Source organism: Rhinolophus sinicus, chromosome 14, assembly GCF_057876585.1.
Source record: "Rhinolophus sinicus isolate RSI-liver-muscle chromosome 14, RSI-T2T, whole genome shotgun sequence".
In the NCBI taxonomy this organism is placed as follows: domain Eukaryota; kingdom Metazoa; phylum Chordata; class Mammalia; order Chiroptera; family Rhinolophidae; genus Rhinolophus; species Rhinolophus sinicus.
The window spans coordinates 150,704,289-150,723,588 of record NC_142514.1 but is presented as its reverse complement, the minus strand read 5'-3'; the positions used below and the strand labels follow the sequence as shown (position 1 = coordinate 150,723,588).

General features: G+C 36.8%; 1 protein-coding gene across 1 annotated transcript in view; it reads right to left on the bottom strand.

Moving 5' to 3' along the window:
- PDE3B (phosphodiesterase 3B) overlaps positions 1-19,300 on the bottom strand; it is a 138,344-nt gene that overhangs the window by 23,642 nt on the left and 95,402 nt on the right. The window contains exons 5-7 of the mRNA XM_019754484.3: positions 13,555-13,661; positions 3,527-3,737; positions 2,888-2,964 (exon numbers count right to left, since the gene is read on the bottom strand). Of these exons, the coding sequence (XP_019610043.3) occupies positions 2,888-2,964; positions 3,527-3,737; positions 13,555-13,661 (395 nt within the window). The remainder of the gene's footprint in view (positions 1-2,887; positions 2,965-3,526; positions 3,738-13,554; positions 13,662-19,300) is intronic.

The window sequence follows — 19,300 nt, the reverse complement described above, 5'->3', positions numbered from 1 at the left end:
GCCCTCAAGTGAAAATCTCCCAGCTGAAGCCAGGCAATCCAAAGAACTCTGAGAATTAAAAAATTGTTATTTTTATAAGCTCTATTCAATATAATTACATACCATTAAATTCACCCGTTGTTAAGTGTACGTGCAACCATTATGACAACCCAGGTTTAGAACATTCTCATCACCCCCAAAAAGTACCCTCATGCTATTCTAGTTTGAGTGTAGGAGTATCTTATGGTAGTATTAATTTGCATTTGTCTAATGACTAGTGACATCTTTTCATGTGTTTCATACCCATTTGTTTATATCCTTTACCAAGTGACATTTACCAAAATATTTAAAATCTTTTGCCCAATTTTTAATTGTTTTTATTCATATTGAGTTGTAAGCATTCTTTGTGTACCATGGATATAAGACCTTTATCAGATATATAATTTGCAAATATTTTCTCCCAATCTATGGTTTGTCTTTTCATTTTCGAATTGATGTCTTTTGAAGTGCAAAAGGTTTTAATTTTGCTGAAGCCCAATTTGTCATTTTTTTTCTTTTCATGGATTGTGCTTTTGGTATTGTATCTAGGAATGCTTTACCCAAGGTCACAAAGATTCTGTCCTATATTCTACAAGGTTCATGTTTTAACTCTTACATTTAGATCTATGACCTACTTTGAGTTACTTTTTGTATATATGGTGAGGTAAGGGTCCAAATTCTTTTTTTGGCAAATGGATATCCAATTGTCCTGGCCCTATTTGTTGAAAAAAACTCTTTCCTCTTTGAATTGTCTTGGCTTCTATGTCAAAAATCAATTGACCATAAATGCAAGAATTTATTTTTGGACTCCCACTTCTGTTCCACTGGTCTGCAGGCCCATCTCTGTGTCTATACTACATACACTGTCTTAATTACAGTGGCTTTATAATACATTTTGAAATCAAGTAGTATTAGTCCTCCAAATTTGTTCTTTTTCCAAATTGATTTGGCTACTGTAGGTCATTTGTATTTCCATATAAATTTTAAGATAAACTTGTCTATTTCTACCCAAAAGAGCCTGCTGCAATTGGATATGGATTGCTTTGAATTTATAGATCAATTTGGGAGAATAGCCCTAGTGACAATACTGAAAGTGAATTTTCAATTCTAGTACTATGAATTGCCTTTCAATTTATTTAGTTTTTCTCAACAATGTTTTAGAGTTTTCAGCTTATAAATCTCCCACTTTTATTCTATTTTATTCTTTTTGATACTATTGTGCATGGAAATATTTATTTAATTTCAACTTATGATTCACTGCTAGTATACAATACAACTGATTTTGTACATTGATCTTGTGATTTTGCTAAACTTGTCTATTGTTTCGAGTTGTGTGTGTGCGTGTGTATTTGTGATTTTGTATGTAAAAGATCATATGATCTATGAATAAGGACAGTTTTATTTCTTTATTTCCATTCAAGATGCCTTTAATTCTTTTCTAGTTTTCCTGGCTAGAAACTCCAGTACAATGTTGACTAGAAGTGCTAAAAGCAAAAATCGTATTCTTCAGGAAAGCATCAGTCTTTCCCCATTAAGGATAACTTTAGGTGTGTGATTTTCAGAGATGCCCTTTATCAAGTTGAAGAACATCCTTGCCATTACCAGTTTGTTTGTTCTTATCATGTTGGAATTTTGTCAAATGCTTTTTCTGCATCTATTGAGATTATCATGATTTTCCCCCCTTTATTAATGTGGTGTATTACATTGATTGATTTTCAAATGTTAAACTACCCTTGCATTCCTGGGATAAATACCACATGGTCATGGTGTCTGTTTTATATGTTGCTGGACTCAGTTTGCCAGTGTTTTATTAAGGATTTTTGTGTCTATACATATAAGAGATATTGGTCTGAGGTTTCTTCTTTTGCCTTTGGTTATGGTATCTGGGTAAGAATGAGCTCTATTTCTTGAAAGGGTTTTTAAAGGATCCATCTTCTACTTCGTCTTTATTTTCTTACAACAACTCTTTAAATTGTAAAAACCAAGAATTATTAAAATGAACATTTTAAAAGAATGAATTTTATGGTATGTGAAGGAATTTATAGGCACCTATAATCCCTGAAAGGGCCTGTCTATTTCTGGCTTACCTTTATATTCCTAGGGTACAGTGCGGCAGAGTTTACCGAGTTATCCTATCCGTACCATGGTAAGTCTTCAACTCCAGTCTTTGTCTCCCTAGTCCCATGAAGCTACTAAAAGGACTATGCATCTTATCAGTCACTGGCCCCTCTGGCAAAATAGCCTTTTAGTAGCCCCAAGTTCCAGGCTCACTTTCTTGGACATCTACTCTCCTCTAGACCTTCTACTGGTATTTCTGGGGAGCTTGTTAGTTCTTCAATGGCTTTAAGCAGACTTTATTTTGGTCCAGCTTTCTAGCTACCTTCAGGGGGCAGTTGGTGTGATTTAACTAGCTAACTATTATTGGAAGCTTGAGTTGATTGTTTAAAGTTATAAAACAACTATAATTTTATCACCATCAATTTTTCTTGTTTGAGCATATAAAATATTTCAGAATGATAAAATTTAAAACTCCTCTCTGTGCCATAAAAAAATTATGCAAAAAAAATTATGCAAACCTTTTGGACTTAGATTGTGCACTATAAATTTTAACATTAATATACTTAATTTCACTATGAGCCTGAGCCATAACCTAATACTATATTCATTTGTACAGCACATTTTTACTCTTCAAAATATTTTCACTATTATTTATAGTTTGATCCTAATGATCCTCTGAAGTAGATAAAAACACTATAACCTTCATTTTAAAGATGGATAAACTGAAGTTAAACTCATTCATTTATTCATCTTACAAAATAACGTAAAAGTTCTTCTTAAAGTGAAACATATATGACTTTTGCAATCTCACCCGATTTTCCACTATGGCAGTCTGTACCAGACTCTGATTCAGACGTTGAAACATCTTTCTGTATTTGATGCCCGCAGCTTATAGGATAAAACAGATAAATATATATAAACATATGTATATAAAATAATTAAGGCACATTTTCTTATTTAGATACAATTAGAAAATCTGTTTAATTTTCAACCAAGATCCCAAATGATACACATCCTGATATTCCAATATCTGTATAAATTTAATAGGTTTATTCTAGAAAGCATCTCTTGGTCCCTGAAGAAAATAAACTTTGAAAGTCAACAAGATTGAAAGTCAACACTTATTGACTAGCAAAGTAGAAATGAGAATGAACACCATATGAACTGGGTATTCTAAATAAGTACTAAAGTAGTACATACTAAAATCTCATACATTTACTGATATGGATAGAATACCACTGTATTTCACTTTAGACAGAGATCATTTAATTTGAAAATGAATGATAGCACTGAAATGAGAAAAATTTTACTTAGAATAAAAACTACTAGAAAAGTAAAGATACAGTTGTAATTTATCACCTAGTTATATAATATAGAACTAGAAAATTAGGAATGCTTTATTAAAATAACCTATATTGTAAAAAATTAAATAAACATTTGGAAAGCTTACCTGTTACATAAATTGCTATCAGAATTTCTAAGGTGCTGATAAAAATCTGGTGAATTGGGTGCATTGCCCAGAGATCTGTGTAAAATAACACTTGGCTTAGTAAGAAAATCAGCAGTATCAGGAAATTCTATAGGTGATCGATTAGTTAGAGAGCCAGCAGACACTGGTCCATGGCTGGGAGAATTCACAGGACTCAGGCTGGGTAAAGCACCTTGAAAAATTAAGACAGGAAAGAGATAAATAAATATGTATGCATGTTATTTATTGTCTACGTTTGTGTACTTATAAAGAGCATTTTCCTTCTTTAAAGAAAGCAAATTATTTCCAGTTAAATGATAAAACAGAGTTCTAGGTGGAGCAATCCGCAAGACCTTCTTGGAATTTACCCAGAGTATAGACCATATTTGTCATCTTCAGTGACTGGAATAAACACCGTGTAGCAGCATGGCACATTATAGGTAAATATTAAGAGTACAACTAAAATGTATATACCATGTGACACAAATTTTCCTAATTCATATTTATCTTTATCTTTTACATTTTGTATCCCCACCAGCTTGATTATCCAATGAACAAATCGTCTTTACCAAATTTTATTGAATATTTTTTAATACAAAATTGATTTTCTTGAAGAATCAAAGTTCTTAATAGCATTAAGCACCCTGAGCAAAATGATAAAACTGTATGTTAACACAACAACACACCCTTTAAAAAAAAAATCTAAATCTTCCCAGCTTATTCATTTTCCAACAAATATTTGAGAGTCAACTGTATGCTGGAAAATGTGCTGGGTTTCACAATGGAGAAAAAGATATCATCTCTGTAATTCAACAAAGCTAGAGTATAGTGGAGAATACAAACAAGTGCTAAGTGCTAAAATAAGGAAAACCCAGAGTGCTTCAGAAATACACCTTTAATCCTATTGATTTATTCAAGAAACCTCTGCTGAGTGCCACGAACTAAGGCAGTATACGTATATCTGGAGACAGGCAGGCAGATTTAAAAAACTTTATCTGGAAACAAATATCCAATTAAAGTATGAATCAGGAAAGCAAATAACAGTTATTAATGACCTGTGATTTTGTTTTCTTTTTCTTTTTCTTTTTTTTTTTTTAGGCACAGTGGTAAACACTTAAGGGACATGTGTGGTGGTGAATTTTATGTGTCAACTTGGCTAGGGTATGGTGCCCAGCTGTTTGATGAAACACTAGATGTTGCTGTGAAGGTATTTTTCAGATGTAATTAACGTTTAAATCAGCAGACTGAGTAAAGCAGATTGGGTTGGCCTCATCCAATTAGTTGAAGGCCTTAAGAGAAAAGACTGAGGTCCTCGAAGAGGAAGGAATTTTGCCTCCAGATTGCTTTCAGACTTAAGACTGCAACATCAACTCCTGCTAGAATTAGCAGGCTGGCAGCCTGCTCTGAAAATTTCAGACCTGCCAGCCCTCCGTATCTTGCGAGCCAATGTCTTAAAGTAAATCCACCTCCCTACCCACTTTGTTTCTGTATGTTCTCTCTCTCTCTCTCTCTCTCTCTCTCTCTCTCTCTCTCTCCCCCCCACCCCCCCACCCCAACATCCCATTAGTTCTGTTTCTTTGGAGAACCTTGACCCATGCAATGTGTTATTTAATGTTCACAATAACCCTGTAAGTTAAATCACATTTTCACTTTACATGTGAAGAGGAAAACTACCAAGAAAACCCCAGGAAACTTGATTTAGTTAACACTGGGAGCCCATACTCTTCTCAGGGCTGCCTCTGCTGTCCTATCAGATTAGTTTGTTTAGAGGCTCCTATAAATTATATATAATGTTAGGGCTGGATGGGATTTTATAAATAATCTGATCAAACAGTTTAATATTTCGGAAGAAAAAACTGAGGACTAGAGAGGGGAAGTGTCATGCTTGTCAAAGTCATAATGGTGAGTTACTAATTGGAGACAAAAGTTCCAATTTTCAGTGCTCTTTTTGCTAATTATACCAGTGGGTATCAAATCCTGACAAACAGGTTTCTCTGAGAAGACTAAAGGGTAAATAATCTTAAGAGTAGAAATTTGACATAACATAGAAAAGCTTCAAGGAGAGGACAAAATCATAGGGAAAAACTTAGCAAGCCTTAAGAAAAACTTTACACTATAGATCCATCATATTTATTTTAAACCTTTACTATGAAATAATGCACGTGCATAAAAGTTACAACAGGAACGCTTATCTCTCAAGCTATGACATAAAACATGGCTAGAGATCAGAAACCCCTATACTCTAACTCTCCTTCCTCTCTCATTAAAGGAAATCATTATTTTGACTTTTAGTATTATTTTTCTTGCCTTTCTTTATATGTATGGCATATATATATATATATATATATACACACACACATATATATGTATATATGTGTATATATGTATATATATATACATCTCATAACAATTTAGTGTTGCCTATTTTTTGAACTTTATGAATTGAATCAGACAGTATATAAGTCTTCCATGTCTTGCTTACTTTACTCAACTTTTAAAAATGATATTGCCATGCAGTTGTGTGACTGTAGTTCACTCATTTTTAATGTCTTATGAAAGCGCATGTATGAATAGAGCACAATTTTATTTCTCTATTGAAGTACTGAACTCCCAAATTGTCTTCCAAAGTGACTGTAGCATTTTACTTTTGCATCAGCAATGTGTGAGTCTTCCCACTTTTGAACATTTTTATCAACACTTGTTATTGTCTGTCTTTATAATTAATTGTAGACATGGTGGGTGTGAAGACATAGTTCACTGTGGTTTTGATTTCCATTTTCCTAATGATTTATGATGCTGAGCATCTTTTCATGCAGTTATAGGCCATTCGTATATCTTCTTTGGAGAAACATCTATTCAGATCGTCTGCCCAGTTTTTAATGAAGTCGTTTGTCCTTTTAGTATTGAGTTATAAAACATCTTTCTATATTCTGGATACAAGTCCATTGTCAATATATGATTTGCAAATATTTTCTCCCATCCTGTGAATTCTTTTCACTTTCTTTAGGTGTGCGTTGAAGCACAAATGTTTTTAATTTTAATGAATTCCAATTATCAAGTTTTTTTCATTCATGGACTGTGCTTTTGGTGTCATATCTAAGAACGCTTTACTCAAAACCCAAGATTTTCTCCTATGTTTCCTTCTACAAGTTTTATAGTTCAACTCCTACCTTTGAGTCTATGATGCATTTTGAGTTAATTTTTGACTATGATGATAGGTGGGATTCCAAATTTATTCTTTTTCATGTGTTTAACACCATTTGTTAAAAACACTATTCCTTCCCCATGGAATTATCATGGTACCCTTGCTGAAAATCAGTTGACCATGTAAGGATTTATTTCTGAATTCTCAGTTCTATTCCATTGAGTTGGAATATCCTTATGCTAGTACCACACTATCTTGATTATTATAGTAAGTTTTAAAATTTGGAAGTGTGAGTCCTCCATTTTTTTCTTCTTTTTTATTAAGGATTATTTAACTATTCTGCATTCTCTAAATTTCTATAAATCTAGAATCAGCTTGTCAATTTCTGCAGAGAAGCCAGCTCAGATTTTGATAAAAATTGTACTGAATTTAGAACAATTCGGGGAGTATTGCCATCTTATCAATACTAAGTCTTCTGATACACAAACATGGGATACTTTTCCATTTATTAAGATCTTTTTTTCAACAATGTTTTATAGTTTTCAGTGTATAGGTTTTGTACTATTTTGTTAAATTTATTACAAAGTATTATTTTTTTGATTCTATAAATGGGATCATTTTCTTAATTTGTTTTTCATTGTTTACTGCAAGTATATAGAAATACAACTAAGTTTTGCATACAGATCTTGTATCCTGCCACACTAATGAACTTGTTATTGGTTGTAATAGGTATTAATGAATTTCTTAGGATTTTATAAATACACGATCATGTCACCTGCAATAACTTTTTCCTTTTATTTCTTTTTACCTAACTGTCTTGGCTAGAATCTCCAATCCAATATTGAGTAGAAGTGGCAATTATTTTATACTTATTAAAATTATTTTATAATTTCTAGTTCTTTACTTATATTCTTTTTGGTGAGACACCGCTATGTATCATACTCTTCTTAAATACTTTAGGTGTGGTTTCCTCTAGTTTTTAAACGTATGTATAATAGCAGATTTAAGGTCATTGCTAAATCCAAAATCCAATTTTCCCCACAGGGAAATTTTTTGTTGGCTGTTTTTCCAAAGAAAAAAATTTTTTTCTTTGCATGTTTCGTAATTTTTTGTTGAAAACTGCACATTGTGGTATTAGACTGCTTTGAAATCTGCTCTATCTGAAACTAATATATCTATTCCTGCTTTCTTTTGATTAGCGTTAGCATGATATATTTTTCTCTATTCATTTCCTTTTAATCTGTATGTTTCTGTATATTTAAAGTGGGTTTCTTGTAGACAGCATATAGTTAGGTGATTTTTTTGATCCACTCTAACAATCTCTGCCTTTTATTTGGTTCCTCTAGACCAATTCAAAGTGATTATTGACATAGTTGGATTAATACCTCCCATATCTGCTACTGTTTTCTGTTTGTTGTCCTAGTTCTTTGTTCCTATTCTTTCCCATTCTTTTGCCTTTTGTGGTTTTAATTGAGCATTTTATATACGATTCCTCTTTCTCTCATTTTTTTAGATATCAGTTGTACTACTTTTTCCACTTTTTTTAGTGGTTGCCCTAGAGTTTGTAATATACACTTACAACTAACTCAAGTTCACTTTCAAATAACACTATACCACTACATGGGTAGTGTGAGTACCTTATAATAACAAAATAATGCTAATTCCTCCATCCTTGTATCATTGGTGTTATTCATTTCACTTATGTATTAGCATACATAAACATATATATACCTAAAACACATACAGCAAATACATTTTGCCCTCATTCTGCACAAATTGAACAAGGCCAGGCCTTTGTTATCAGATCAAATGAAAACAAGAAAAATAAAAGTTTTGATTTTACTTTCACTTATATTCTTCGGTACCCTTCCTTTATATAAATCTGAGTTTCTGGCCTGTATTACTTCTCTTTAAGGAACTTCTTTTAACATTTCTTGCAAGTCATGTCCACTGGCAGCAAGTTCCCTCAATTTTTGTCTGGAAAATGAGAAAGTCTTTTTCTCCTTCACATTTATAGAATAATTTTGAAGAGTACTGAATTCTAGGTTGGTGGGTTTTTTTCTCTCTCAATATTTTAAATAATTTACTCCACTCTGTCCTTGCTTGCATAGTTTCTGAAAAGTTTGATATAATTTTTATCTTTGTTTCTCTAGAGGTAAGATTCTCCCCACCTCTAGCTTAAGAATTATTTTCTTTATCTTTGATTTCTTATCATTTGAAAATGATACACCGAGCTATTGTTTTTGGCATTTATTCTGTTTGATGTTCTTTGAGCTTTCTGAATCTGTGGTTTGATATCTGACATTAACTTGAGAAAATTCTCATTCTTGTTTCAAGAATTTCTTTTGTTTCTTTTTTCTCCTTCTGATATTCCTTTTGCAGTTGTCCACAGTCTTTGGATATTCTGTTCTGTTTTGGGTTTTTTCCAGTCTGAATATTTCTGTTGATATAGCCTCAAGCTCAGAGATTCTTTCCTCAGCTGCGTCCAGCCTACTCATAAACCCATCAAAAAGGCTGTGGGGGCAGAGCCCCAGAAAGAAGTTTCCAGGCTCTCGGCCTCACATAGAAAGGTGTTGGCTCAGGTAGTAAATGGCCAACTGTGATTGCATGGCCATCAGCTGTGGCTACTTGGCCGTCAGCTGTAACCAGTGAGCCATTGGCCACAATATAACTGCTGTGGCTACGCTAGCAGAGGGAGAGAAAGAGAGAAAGAATGGGGGCTAGCAAGAAGATGGCGGCTGGGCTGGCAAGCGTGGATGGCGGTTTGCGGACAGTGTGGATCCAGCCTCCAGTGAGAGTATAGTGCCGCCGCCAGAGAGAATATAGTGGTATGACTCCCCTACCTATGGCTCCGTGGGTGTTCCTTTTTGGCCTCACCGTATCCTGCGTTATGTGGGGAGCGGGAGCAGAGACCCCGCAGGTCTCCCGCACGACAAATGGCGCAGCGAGCAGGGTCTCCCGCACGACAAATGACACAGCGAGCAGGGTCTCTCGCACGACAAATGGCGCAGCGAGCAGGGTATGGTGCCGGCCAAAGCTCTCCAAAGGACGGTGGAGCAGTTTGTGCATATGAACACTCAGTCTCAGGAAGACCAGGAGGAGCAGCTGCCGGAGAGCTGGACCCCCTTGGAGGGGTGGGAGGACGTGGACGGTTCTCCCACCAGCACAGGAAAAGCCATGCAGCTGCTGGAGAGATGGAGCCCCGTGGAGAGGTGGAAAGATGTGGACGGTTCCCCAACCAGCACAGGCCGGAGAAAGCGAAGGTCGTTGCAGCCCTGTGGGCCGGGAAGTTCCTGCTCGGGCAGCCCGGATGCAGGACTTGTAGTCCCAGGAGGTAATGCTTGCTGAGTCCTCCGTGGGAGATGAGGGTGAGGTCAAGGTCGTCCCTCACCCCCAGGACAGCCCTGGTGAATGACTATGGACTATGGGGAATTGCCTTCCATCCCTAATTTAATGGACCGCTTGACTGTTTGTTTGGGAACTGTTGTTAGTGGAACTGGGGGATATTTGCTTTTGTCTCTTGACTGGCCGCCATTGAGAATATGTAAGCACCTTGATTGTGAGTCGCTGTTGTTCCAGCAGGGTACCCTGAGAGGCACAGAGAGAGTGGCAGTGCCCTGAGAGCCCTGGCTGTGTCCAGGAAGTCTGGCTGTGCCCTGAAGATACCCTGGCTGTGCCCAGGAAGTCGGGCTGTTCCCAGAGAGAGTGGCAGTGCCCTGAGAGCCCTGGCTGTGTCCAGGAAGTGTGGCTGTGCCCACAGAGAGTGGCAGTGCCCTGAGAGCCCTGGCTGTGTCCAGGAAGTGTGGCTGTGCCCACAGAAAGTGGCAGTGCCCTGAGAAATCCTAGCTGTGTCCGGGAAGACAGGTGGTACCCTAAGAAGTCCAGGAAGTCTGGCCGTGCCCAGAAGCACTGGTGGTGCCCTGAGAAACCCTGGCTGTGTCCGGGAAGATAGGTGGTACCCTAAGAAGTCCAGGAAGTCTGGCCGTGCCCAGAAGCACTGGTGGTGCCCTGAGAAACCCTGGCTGTGCCCAGAGAGCCTGGCTGTGTCCAGGATATTGCATTCACCTCCAGGCTCCTCGCACAGGTCCCCTCGCGGAAGACGCTTGTCGCGTAGATTGTGAGGCGAGAGCCTGTAGGGGTGGAGTGTGGGGGCAGAGCCCCAGAAAGAAGTTTCCAGGCTCTCGGCCTCACATAGAAAGGTGTTGGCTCAGGTAGTAAATGGCCAACTGTGATTGCATGGCCATCAGCTGTGGCTACTTGGCCGTCAGCTGTAACCAGTGAGCCATTGGCCACAATATAACTGCTGTGGCTACGCTAGCAGAGGGAGAGAAAGAGAGAAAGAATGGGGGCTAGCAAGAAGATGGCGGCTGGGCTGGCAAGCGTGGATGGCGGTTTGCGGACAGTGTGGATCCAGCCTCCAGTGAGAGTATAGTGCCGCCGCCAGAGAGAATATAGTGGTATGACTCCCCTACCTATGGCTCCGTGGGTGTTCCTTTTTGGCCTCACCGTATCCTGCGTTATGTGGGGAGCGGGAGCAGAGACCCCGCAGGTCTCCCGCACGACAAATGGCGCAGCGAGCAGGGTCTCCCGCACGACAAAGGCATTCTTCATTTCTGTTACAGTTTTTTGATCACTAGCATTTATTTTTTATATTTTTAGGATTTCCATCTCTCTTCTTTCATTGCCAATCTGTTCTTGCATGTTGTCAATTTTATCCATTGGAGCCCTTGGCATATTAATCATAGTTGTTTTAAATTCCTAGTATGGTAATTATAAAAGCCCTAATATATCTGGTTCTTATGGTTTGCGCCGTCTCTCCAAAATGGTTTTTTTTTGCCTTTTGGTATGCCTTGTAATTGTTTTCTCGATAGCCAAACATGATGTACAGGGTAAAAGCAGCTGCCAAAAATAGGCCTTTAACAATATGGCTGTGAAGTGTGGGGGGAGGGGAAGTGTTTGTTCTATAGTCCTATGATTTGGTCTCACTTTTAGTGACCCTGTGACTCTAGAGTATGAACTTCAAAAGTGTTTCTCAGCGTTTTTGTTTGTTTGTTTGTTTTTCTTCCCTCCCTTTGGTGGGAGAGGATAGCTAGAGCTGACTGGAGTTGAGCAGTAGCCCAGCAGGTTAGGCTCTGGTTAACTAGCTTTTCCTCAGGGCAGGCCTTGTTAAGAAGAACGGAGTGCTCTAGTGTATTTCAAAATGGTTTCTTTTCCTCTCCCCCTGGCAGAAGCATTTTCTCTGATATTTATTGTGGGAACCTGGTCCAGGCTCTAGGAGGTGAATCTCACAGAATTGTGGGGACTCCCTAGGACTAGGGGCCTCGAGTTTTTAACTCTCAGAGTTGTCTCCACTGATCCTCTGGCAATTTGCTAGTTACTGTTCAATTTATCCTGCCCCAACACTGGGTTCAGGCACTAGTTCTCAATGAGGTTTCCGCCTTGTGAATCTGCTCTGCCAAGCCATTCATCCTTGTATTTGCCTATCTGTGTCTCCCATCTGGGGGCAGAGGTTTGTTCTGTGTCCTCACTGTCACCTTTCTTACAGATCCTAGAAGAGTCATTGATTTTTCAGTCTGTTCAGCCTTTTACTCATTAGGATGAAGTAGTGACTTCCAGGCTCCTTACAAGCAAAACCAGAAGCCAAAAGTCTTCTGTTATTTACCTTTTTTTTCCCCCTCTCTGTTCAGTTTGGATATTTTCTATTTCTTTGTCTTCAAGTTCACTACTCTCACTTTCTGTTGTGTAAAATCTGTTCTTAAACCATCCTCTAAGCTTTTAATGTAATCAATTGCATTTCTCTGTGTCCATTGTTTCTTGTCTATGTGTTCCAGATCTCTGTTAAAATTATCCATCCATTTTTCTCCATCCTTCCTTCTGTTTCTTTTAAAACATCCTTATCCTTATTTTTTTTAAAGACTTTGTTAAATCCAACATCAATATCACCTATAGATCTCCTTGTGCCTGCTTTTCTTGCTTATCAAACACTTTCCTGATACTTCACATTTCATAGTTTTTACTGTATGCCAAACATTGTGTATGAAAGAATTTTGTGACTGTATATCCCATTGCCCAATACCACACATAATTTAAAAGCAGAATATCATTGATGTTCTGTTATTACTATATTGTATCTATAAAATATATGTCATCCAAAATGTTTTAAAGCAAAATGGGTGAAGGGGGTCAAAGGCACACACTTCTAGTTTTTAAACTAATAAGTCCTGGGGATGTAATGTACAGCATGGTGACTCTAGTTAATAATGTAAGTTGCTAATCTGAAAGTTGCTAAGAGAGTAGATCTTAAGAGTTCTCATCACAATAAAAAAATTTATAACTATGTATAGTGACAGATGTTAGACTTATTGTGAGCATTCTGCAATATATACAAACCATTATATCATGTACCTGAAACTAATTTAATGTTATATGTCAATTATACCTCAAATAAATAAATACATAGATTGAAGAGGATATAGTCAGGGATTTTTCTACTCTCATATTAAGATTTTTTTTTCCTACACAATTTCCATGCTACAGAAGAATACTCTTTTTTTTTTTTTAGGGATTTTCCCTTGTTCTGGCTATGTGAATCTGGAGCTGCAACTATTAAGGTTAAATAGTGCTATGCATTTTTCCCTGAATCCTTAGTGTCTAACAGAGTTCCTGGTATGCAGATGTTCAAAAAGTGTTTACTGAATGAATAAGCAAATGGTCAACCAATAGCCAACCCAAATTGCTTAGTCATGTTAATTTACAACACATAAAATGGTATTCAAAATCAGCTGTTAATATGTAATAAAAAAACTTTGCAATACCATATACTTTGCAACCTCCCACATTTAAATCGTAAATAATGATTTCTTACCAGCTCTTCTTAGACCTATATGGTGAGTTAGCGATATAGAAGATGACCTTTGCTTCGGCATTGTCAGTGGATTTGAAGTAAAAGGCCCATTTAGATAGCATCCTTGACTAAAACAGAAAGAGAACAGGTTGAGAACTTTAAAACTAGTGAAGTTCCTCATTTTTCTTCATCGTCTTCAATTCAGTTAGCAAATATCTGCTTTTACATTCAGAGGTTAGACATCTCTCTAGTGCCGAAGCCCTAAAGCAGGAGTCAGCAAACTGTTTCTGTAAAGGACCAAATAGTAATAAATACTTTTGGCTTTGCAGACCATAAGGTCTCTTGTTGCAACTACTCAATTCTGCCATGGTAGCACAAAAGCAGCCATAAACAATAATGAATAAGTATGACCATGTTTCAATATAATTTTATTTGCAAAAACAGGTTGTGGACCTAATATAATTCGGCAGACTATACAGTTTGCCGAACCCTGGCATAAAGCAGGTTATCTGTCACCTGGAGGGCTTCTTATAACAGATTGCTAGTCCCACCCCTAGAATTTCTGAGCCTGGGTTAGGGTCAGATGATCTGCATTTTAAACAAGTTCTTAGGTGATGCTGATGTTGCTGGGTCTAGGGGCTTCACAGAGAATCACTGGCCTAAAATAGTAGTTTTTCACTATTTTCTGTTCCCTCTCTTCATAGATATTGAGTCAGTCATTAATAGGTCATGACTGACATATTAAGTCAGTCATTTCTCATAACTGAAATATTTATTATAGGTTTTTGGGCTCTTATGAAGAAATTAAATATTAGGTAGGTAATCATACCAGTGTCATACCTGAAATGAAGTTAAAGATTATATATTTGAAAGCTTCTGGTCCAGTGCCATGCATATAGCAGCAAGTACAACAGAAATGTTACCTTCTGTTATTAGATATTTACTAACCTGTTCTTTTTTAACCAGTCAACTCCTGATGTGGGCACTTTGCCACAGGCTCAAGGACAAATTTAGATTCTCTCTTTTTCACTCAGTATTTATTAGTGTAGACTAGGTTCTCACGCTCCTCCCGAACTCCATCTTTTCTGCACTTCCACACCCCATTACTCAAGGGAGACCCATTTTGCTGTGACCTAAAAGATTTTGGTTCATGTCTCTATAATAACCTTTACCTACAGTGCATTATAATTTCAGTGCTTACAGATTCTTCCCCTTGACTCATTTGTGAATTCCTTTAGAGGCTATAAGACATCTCTGCATTCATAGTGCCTAACAAGGGTGTTCAACAGATGTTGGTGGAATAAATGAACGATCTCTTTAGGTTCCTATTCTCACTTTTCTAGAGAATAGATCTTTTCTGCTCCCCAATTTTGAGTGAATATACTTTTTCTTTTGCTAACTCTTGCTTTGAGACTCTCCTTTTTCTAGAAATCTAGCTTGTTCTATATTGCCATGGGAGAAAATAAATTCTGTATTACAAAGAGAAGGCGTGCGATACCAGATGGCAACAGCTTCACTGAAACTCCCTTATTGGTATTAACAAAAATTGTAATAATAACGGTGATATTTTGAGTATTGATTATACAGCACCCATTATTTTAGGTACTTTGCATACTTCATCAGTTAGTCCCCTATTTTATAGGTAAAGAAACTTCAAGAGGCTAAGTAATGTCCCTAAATTCACATAACTAACGTGCAAGTTCCAATTTCTTGGACTCTAAAGTGTATGCTCTTTCCATAACACAATTCTTTGTGTGTGTTTCTCCATCTGTAAAGTTAGAGATTTAGAATAAAGGATTTCTGAGGTAACATCTAGCCTTTAGATTCTATAATATTTTTTTTCCTCAAGCCAGTAGTGATACTCAATAATTTGACAGTTTTATAAAAAGAGGCAATATGCAAATAGCACCACCCAATAAACTCATCTCCCTATGAATGTTCAATCATTCTTTGTATTTAAGTATTCGTTGCCTACGTGTGGAGTAGGAGAGACTGGGAAAGAAGAGTAAGAATACAACCTGGGGCAATATTCAAACAGAAAAATCTGTGTACGCTACCAAAGTCTACCCCCTGGTTAATATTCAAAACAAAGATAGGGATTTTTCATTTTGAGCACTCCTCCATAGTCTTCTACCTGATCGGAGGTCTTCTAATAATTGAAGTATCATCATAAATTCAGTTAGTTGCTTAGAACTGAGAGGTGCAGGTCAAATTATAAGTTTTTAGTTCAGTTCTAGAACGTCTCATTAATTCCTTGCCTAGAACCAGATAAGTATACACGCCAGTGAGAATACATAAAACAATACTGAAGAAAGTAGAGAATAAGACAGGCTAGAAGCCCTAATGATTACTAACAGTGAGTAGGAGGGTGATTAAAATCAGACTTGGGAATCAATCTTCAATCCAAATGCACAAACATTATTGGAGATATCGAAAGTTATGGTCACGGAGTTAAGCCATGTGTTAAGGGTTGATTTCTAGACAATCGGGACAAATTACCTTGACATAGTTTGTATCACTTCAGTATAAACTTATTGGCTGTATGCTGTCTAGATTTACAGAACTATTCTTTTAAGAAACTGAGTGGGATAACACCATTAGCCCTCTTGCTTTCTGTAGTTCAAATAGCGTCTAGACATTGGTATAAATCTCTACTGAATTATGAGTCACAGAATTGAGAAGCTAATCCCCAAGTACATTACTTAAGGGACATCCTCTTGCCAGGCAACAAGTTATTAGATTTAATTACAGAGCTGTTATGGAGATGAATGATGAATCAGAATAGGTTAAGAGTAAGTCTCTTTAGTGTAGAAGTACCTATAGTTTTGGGACACAATTTGCCTATTTTTCCTCAGAGAAACTGTGCAAAGGGAGTGAGCTGTGGGCACTGAATATGTGCTCTGTTTGTCCACAGGAAGGGTCTGGTCCTAGCTGCCCATCCAATGACAGTAGTTTAGCCATTATTTTTAGCCATAAATATAAACACTGGAGTTCAGAGATGGGTAGTTCAATTATCAGCTAACCTAGAAAAGCACTATTCAACTTTCCCTGAAACTTCCTGACCAGAGAAACTTCACCCTAGGTCTGAAACTGAAGCAGAAGGCAGTATCAACTGTCATAATCCAGTATGGACACCAAGCCCCAGAAGAATGCTTGTTAACAGTTGCTCATTTTCAAAGATTCATTTCAATGAAATCCCAAACTCTTCACCATAACCAAGCAGGGTTCAGAAGAGTAGTAATACCTCCTAACACAAGGTAGAAAGTGAAAAGTGCCATAAAAGAGGCAAGAAAAGGTGTTGAGATTCAGAGGTGAAACAGGTTACTTTTCCTTGGAGATCAAGGGAGGAGAATGTCATGGTGTTATCTTTAATAGATGACATCTGAGCCCAATTTTTAAAGACAGAAACGAGGGTGAGAAGATCTATTCCAGGTCAAGGGAACAACTGCAGAGGGGCACAGAAGTGGACAAACAGCGGGACTATCAAATAGTTAAGCTTGGCCAGAGTTTCAGACAAATAGAGAAGGATGATGTTGAAGAGGTATTCTGGTGATGTAAAGTAACGGCCCTTTTAATCAATTAAAATCTCAAGTCCTTTAAAAGACGAACAGTGGTACCTGTTAAGGGCAGGTAATCCAGTGACTGTTCAAGCAGGAATAACTTCTTCCTTGGGGTTTTCTTCCCTTAGATTCCTCTTATCATAGATATGATAAGGTTTATAATACTTCATTATTTTTCTCCAGTCAAAGCATGAAGAAAAGCAAAATTAAATCCTATATTACCTTTTACACAAATAAGGTAAGCTGGAAACTATAATTCAGCTTGGTTTTCAAACGGAGGTAAAAGAAAATTATCAGAAAACTTCAACAGAGGAGCATTTAACACGTTATATGACTGTTTTTACCTAAAGAGCTTTCCGAGTCACTTTTCTATTCTCATTCTTTGCAGTACTGCTCATCCCTTTTAGTCCGTTTAATTTTCCAAGTAAGAGTTCAGCTTTGTCATGAGGGACTAACAGGGCACCAAATCCCAGGCTAGGAATTTGGGTACTATTCTACAGATATTAGTAAAGGGTCCAAAAACTTCATGACTAGAAAAACTATGTAATCAAAGTTTTGTTTAAGGAAGATTTCTGGTGGAAGGTTAGAAGATGGAACAGGCTGTGAAGGATATAAGTGGGAAGGCCAAATGAAGAGGATAATTCAATAGCCTGGGTAAGGAATAATGAAAGCATGAAACAGTATAGGCAAGTGATGAAGGAGAACAAGGAATGGAGAGGAAAAGAGATTCAGAGATGGACTTGACAACTGATTAATAAAATAAGGTAACAGGATGCAAAGATAACACCAGGTTTTCTAGGTAAATCAATTTTGTAAGCAAATTTGAGGATAACTAGAGGATAGCAGCATTGTGCCAGGGTACAAAGCCAGAACAATAGTAACAGATAGAAAAGCAGGTGGAGGGATGAAAAATTTGGTTTCAGACATAGTTTCAGGGAATGAAAGGTTCAATATTGAAACCATGTTGAAAGCACAGTCAGGCTCATTTAAAATCAGTCAGAGAAGCTATGATCAGAATCCAAAGTTGCATTCTAATCAAGACTCAAAGATCTGGGATATGGGATCTCAATTTTGGAGTACTCGAATAAAATCAAGGTGAATGCCTCATGATTCCAGAGGCACACGTCTACTAGTTTTGTTCTAAAGAAAATATCACCATACATTAAAAATCTATAGCTAAACTGTCTAATATGGTTGTCATACGTGTCTATATGATATGTATTCACATATGGCTCTTTATACTTTAATTAATTAAAATTAAATCAAATTTAAATTCAGTTCCTTAGTCATACTAGACACATTTCAAGTGACCAATAGCCACATGTAGCTAGGGACTACCATACTGGACAGTACAGATATAAACTATTCCCATCATCACAAAAATTTCTACTGGACAGCACTGACCTAGCAACTTGAATTTCAAAAGGAATAGTGGTTGTAAATGCTTCGTATATCCCCATCTTATCCTATATTTAAAGTATACTTAGAAATTTATTACTGAAGCTCCAGCTTTTGCACACTAGGAAAAATCACTTCTAGCCTTATCTCTTTAAAGTAAATGTTACATAATACCACTAATTACTTTATTCTCCAAATTTCTAAGTCTTTTATGAGGCATATAGTTCTGTTTTAATGAGAGTTAAGTGAATATATCACATCTGCCTATATATACTTTTATAGGCAGACTTCTCAGAGTTAAAGATTAGTTTTCTTTGGACTGTGTTTCTATTTTAGTATCACTCATTTGAGGCAACAGGATAAAAATGACGAGTTAATGTATCGAACATTTCTTTAATTGCAAATGTGTGGCTGTCACATCAGTGTGATAGAAAGATTAAAAAACAGAATTATTTTCATCATTCTTTCTTAAACCTAATAATAGTCTCAAGATGATGTTTTCCATGGTTAAGAAATATCTGTCATATTTTTAGTTCCTAACATCATTAAATTCCCTATATCCTACTTCCATTAAAAAACAAACAAACAAACAAAACTATCATACTTGGGCTCTGGGCAAGCTTTGGACCAAAGCTCATTTTACTGTACTGTATTCTTCATACTCCATTCCTGTTTTACATATCATTTCACTAAAATTTTTTTAATGAAAAAAGAGCCCATCTATTTGAATGTATTACAGAAGATTCAAATTACTAAATTACAAAAGAATCTGGAAAATTATAATTATCTGATATTTCTTATATATAAAT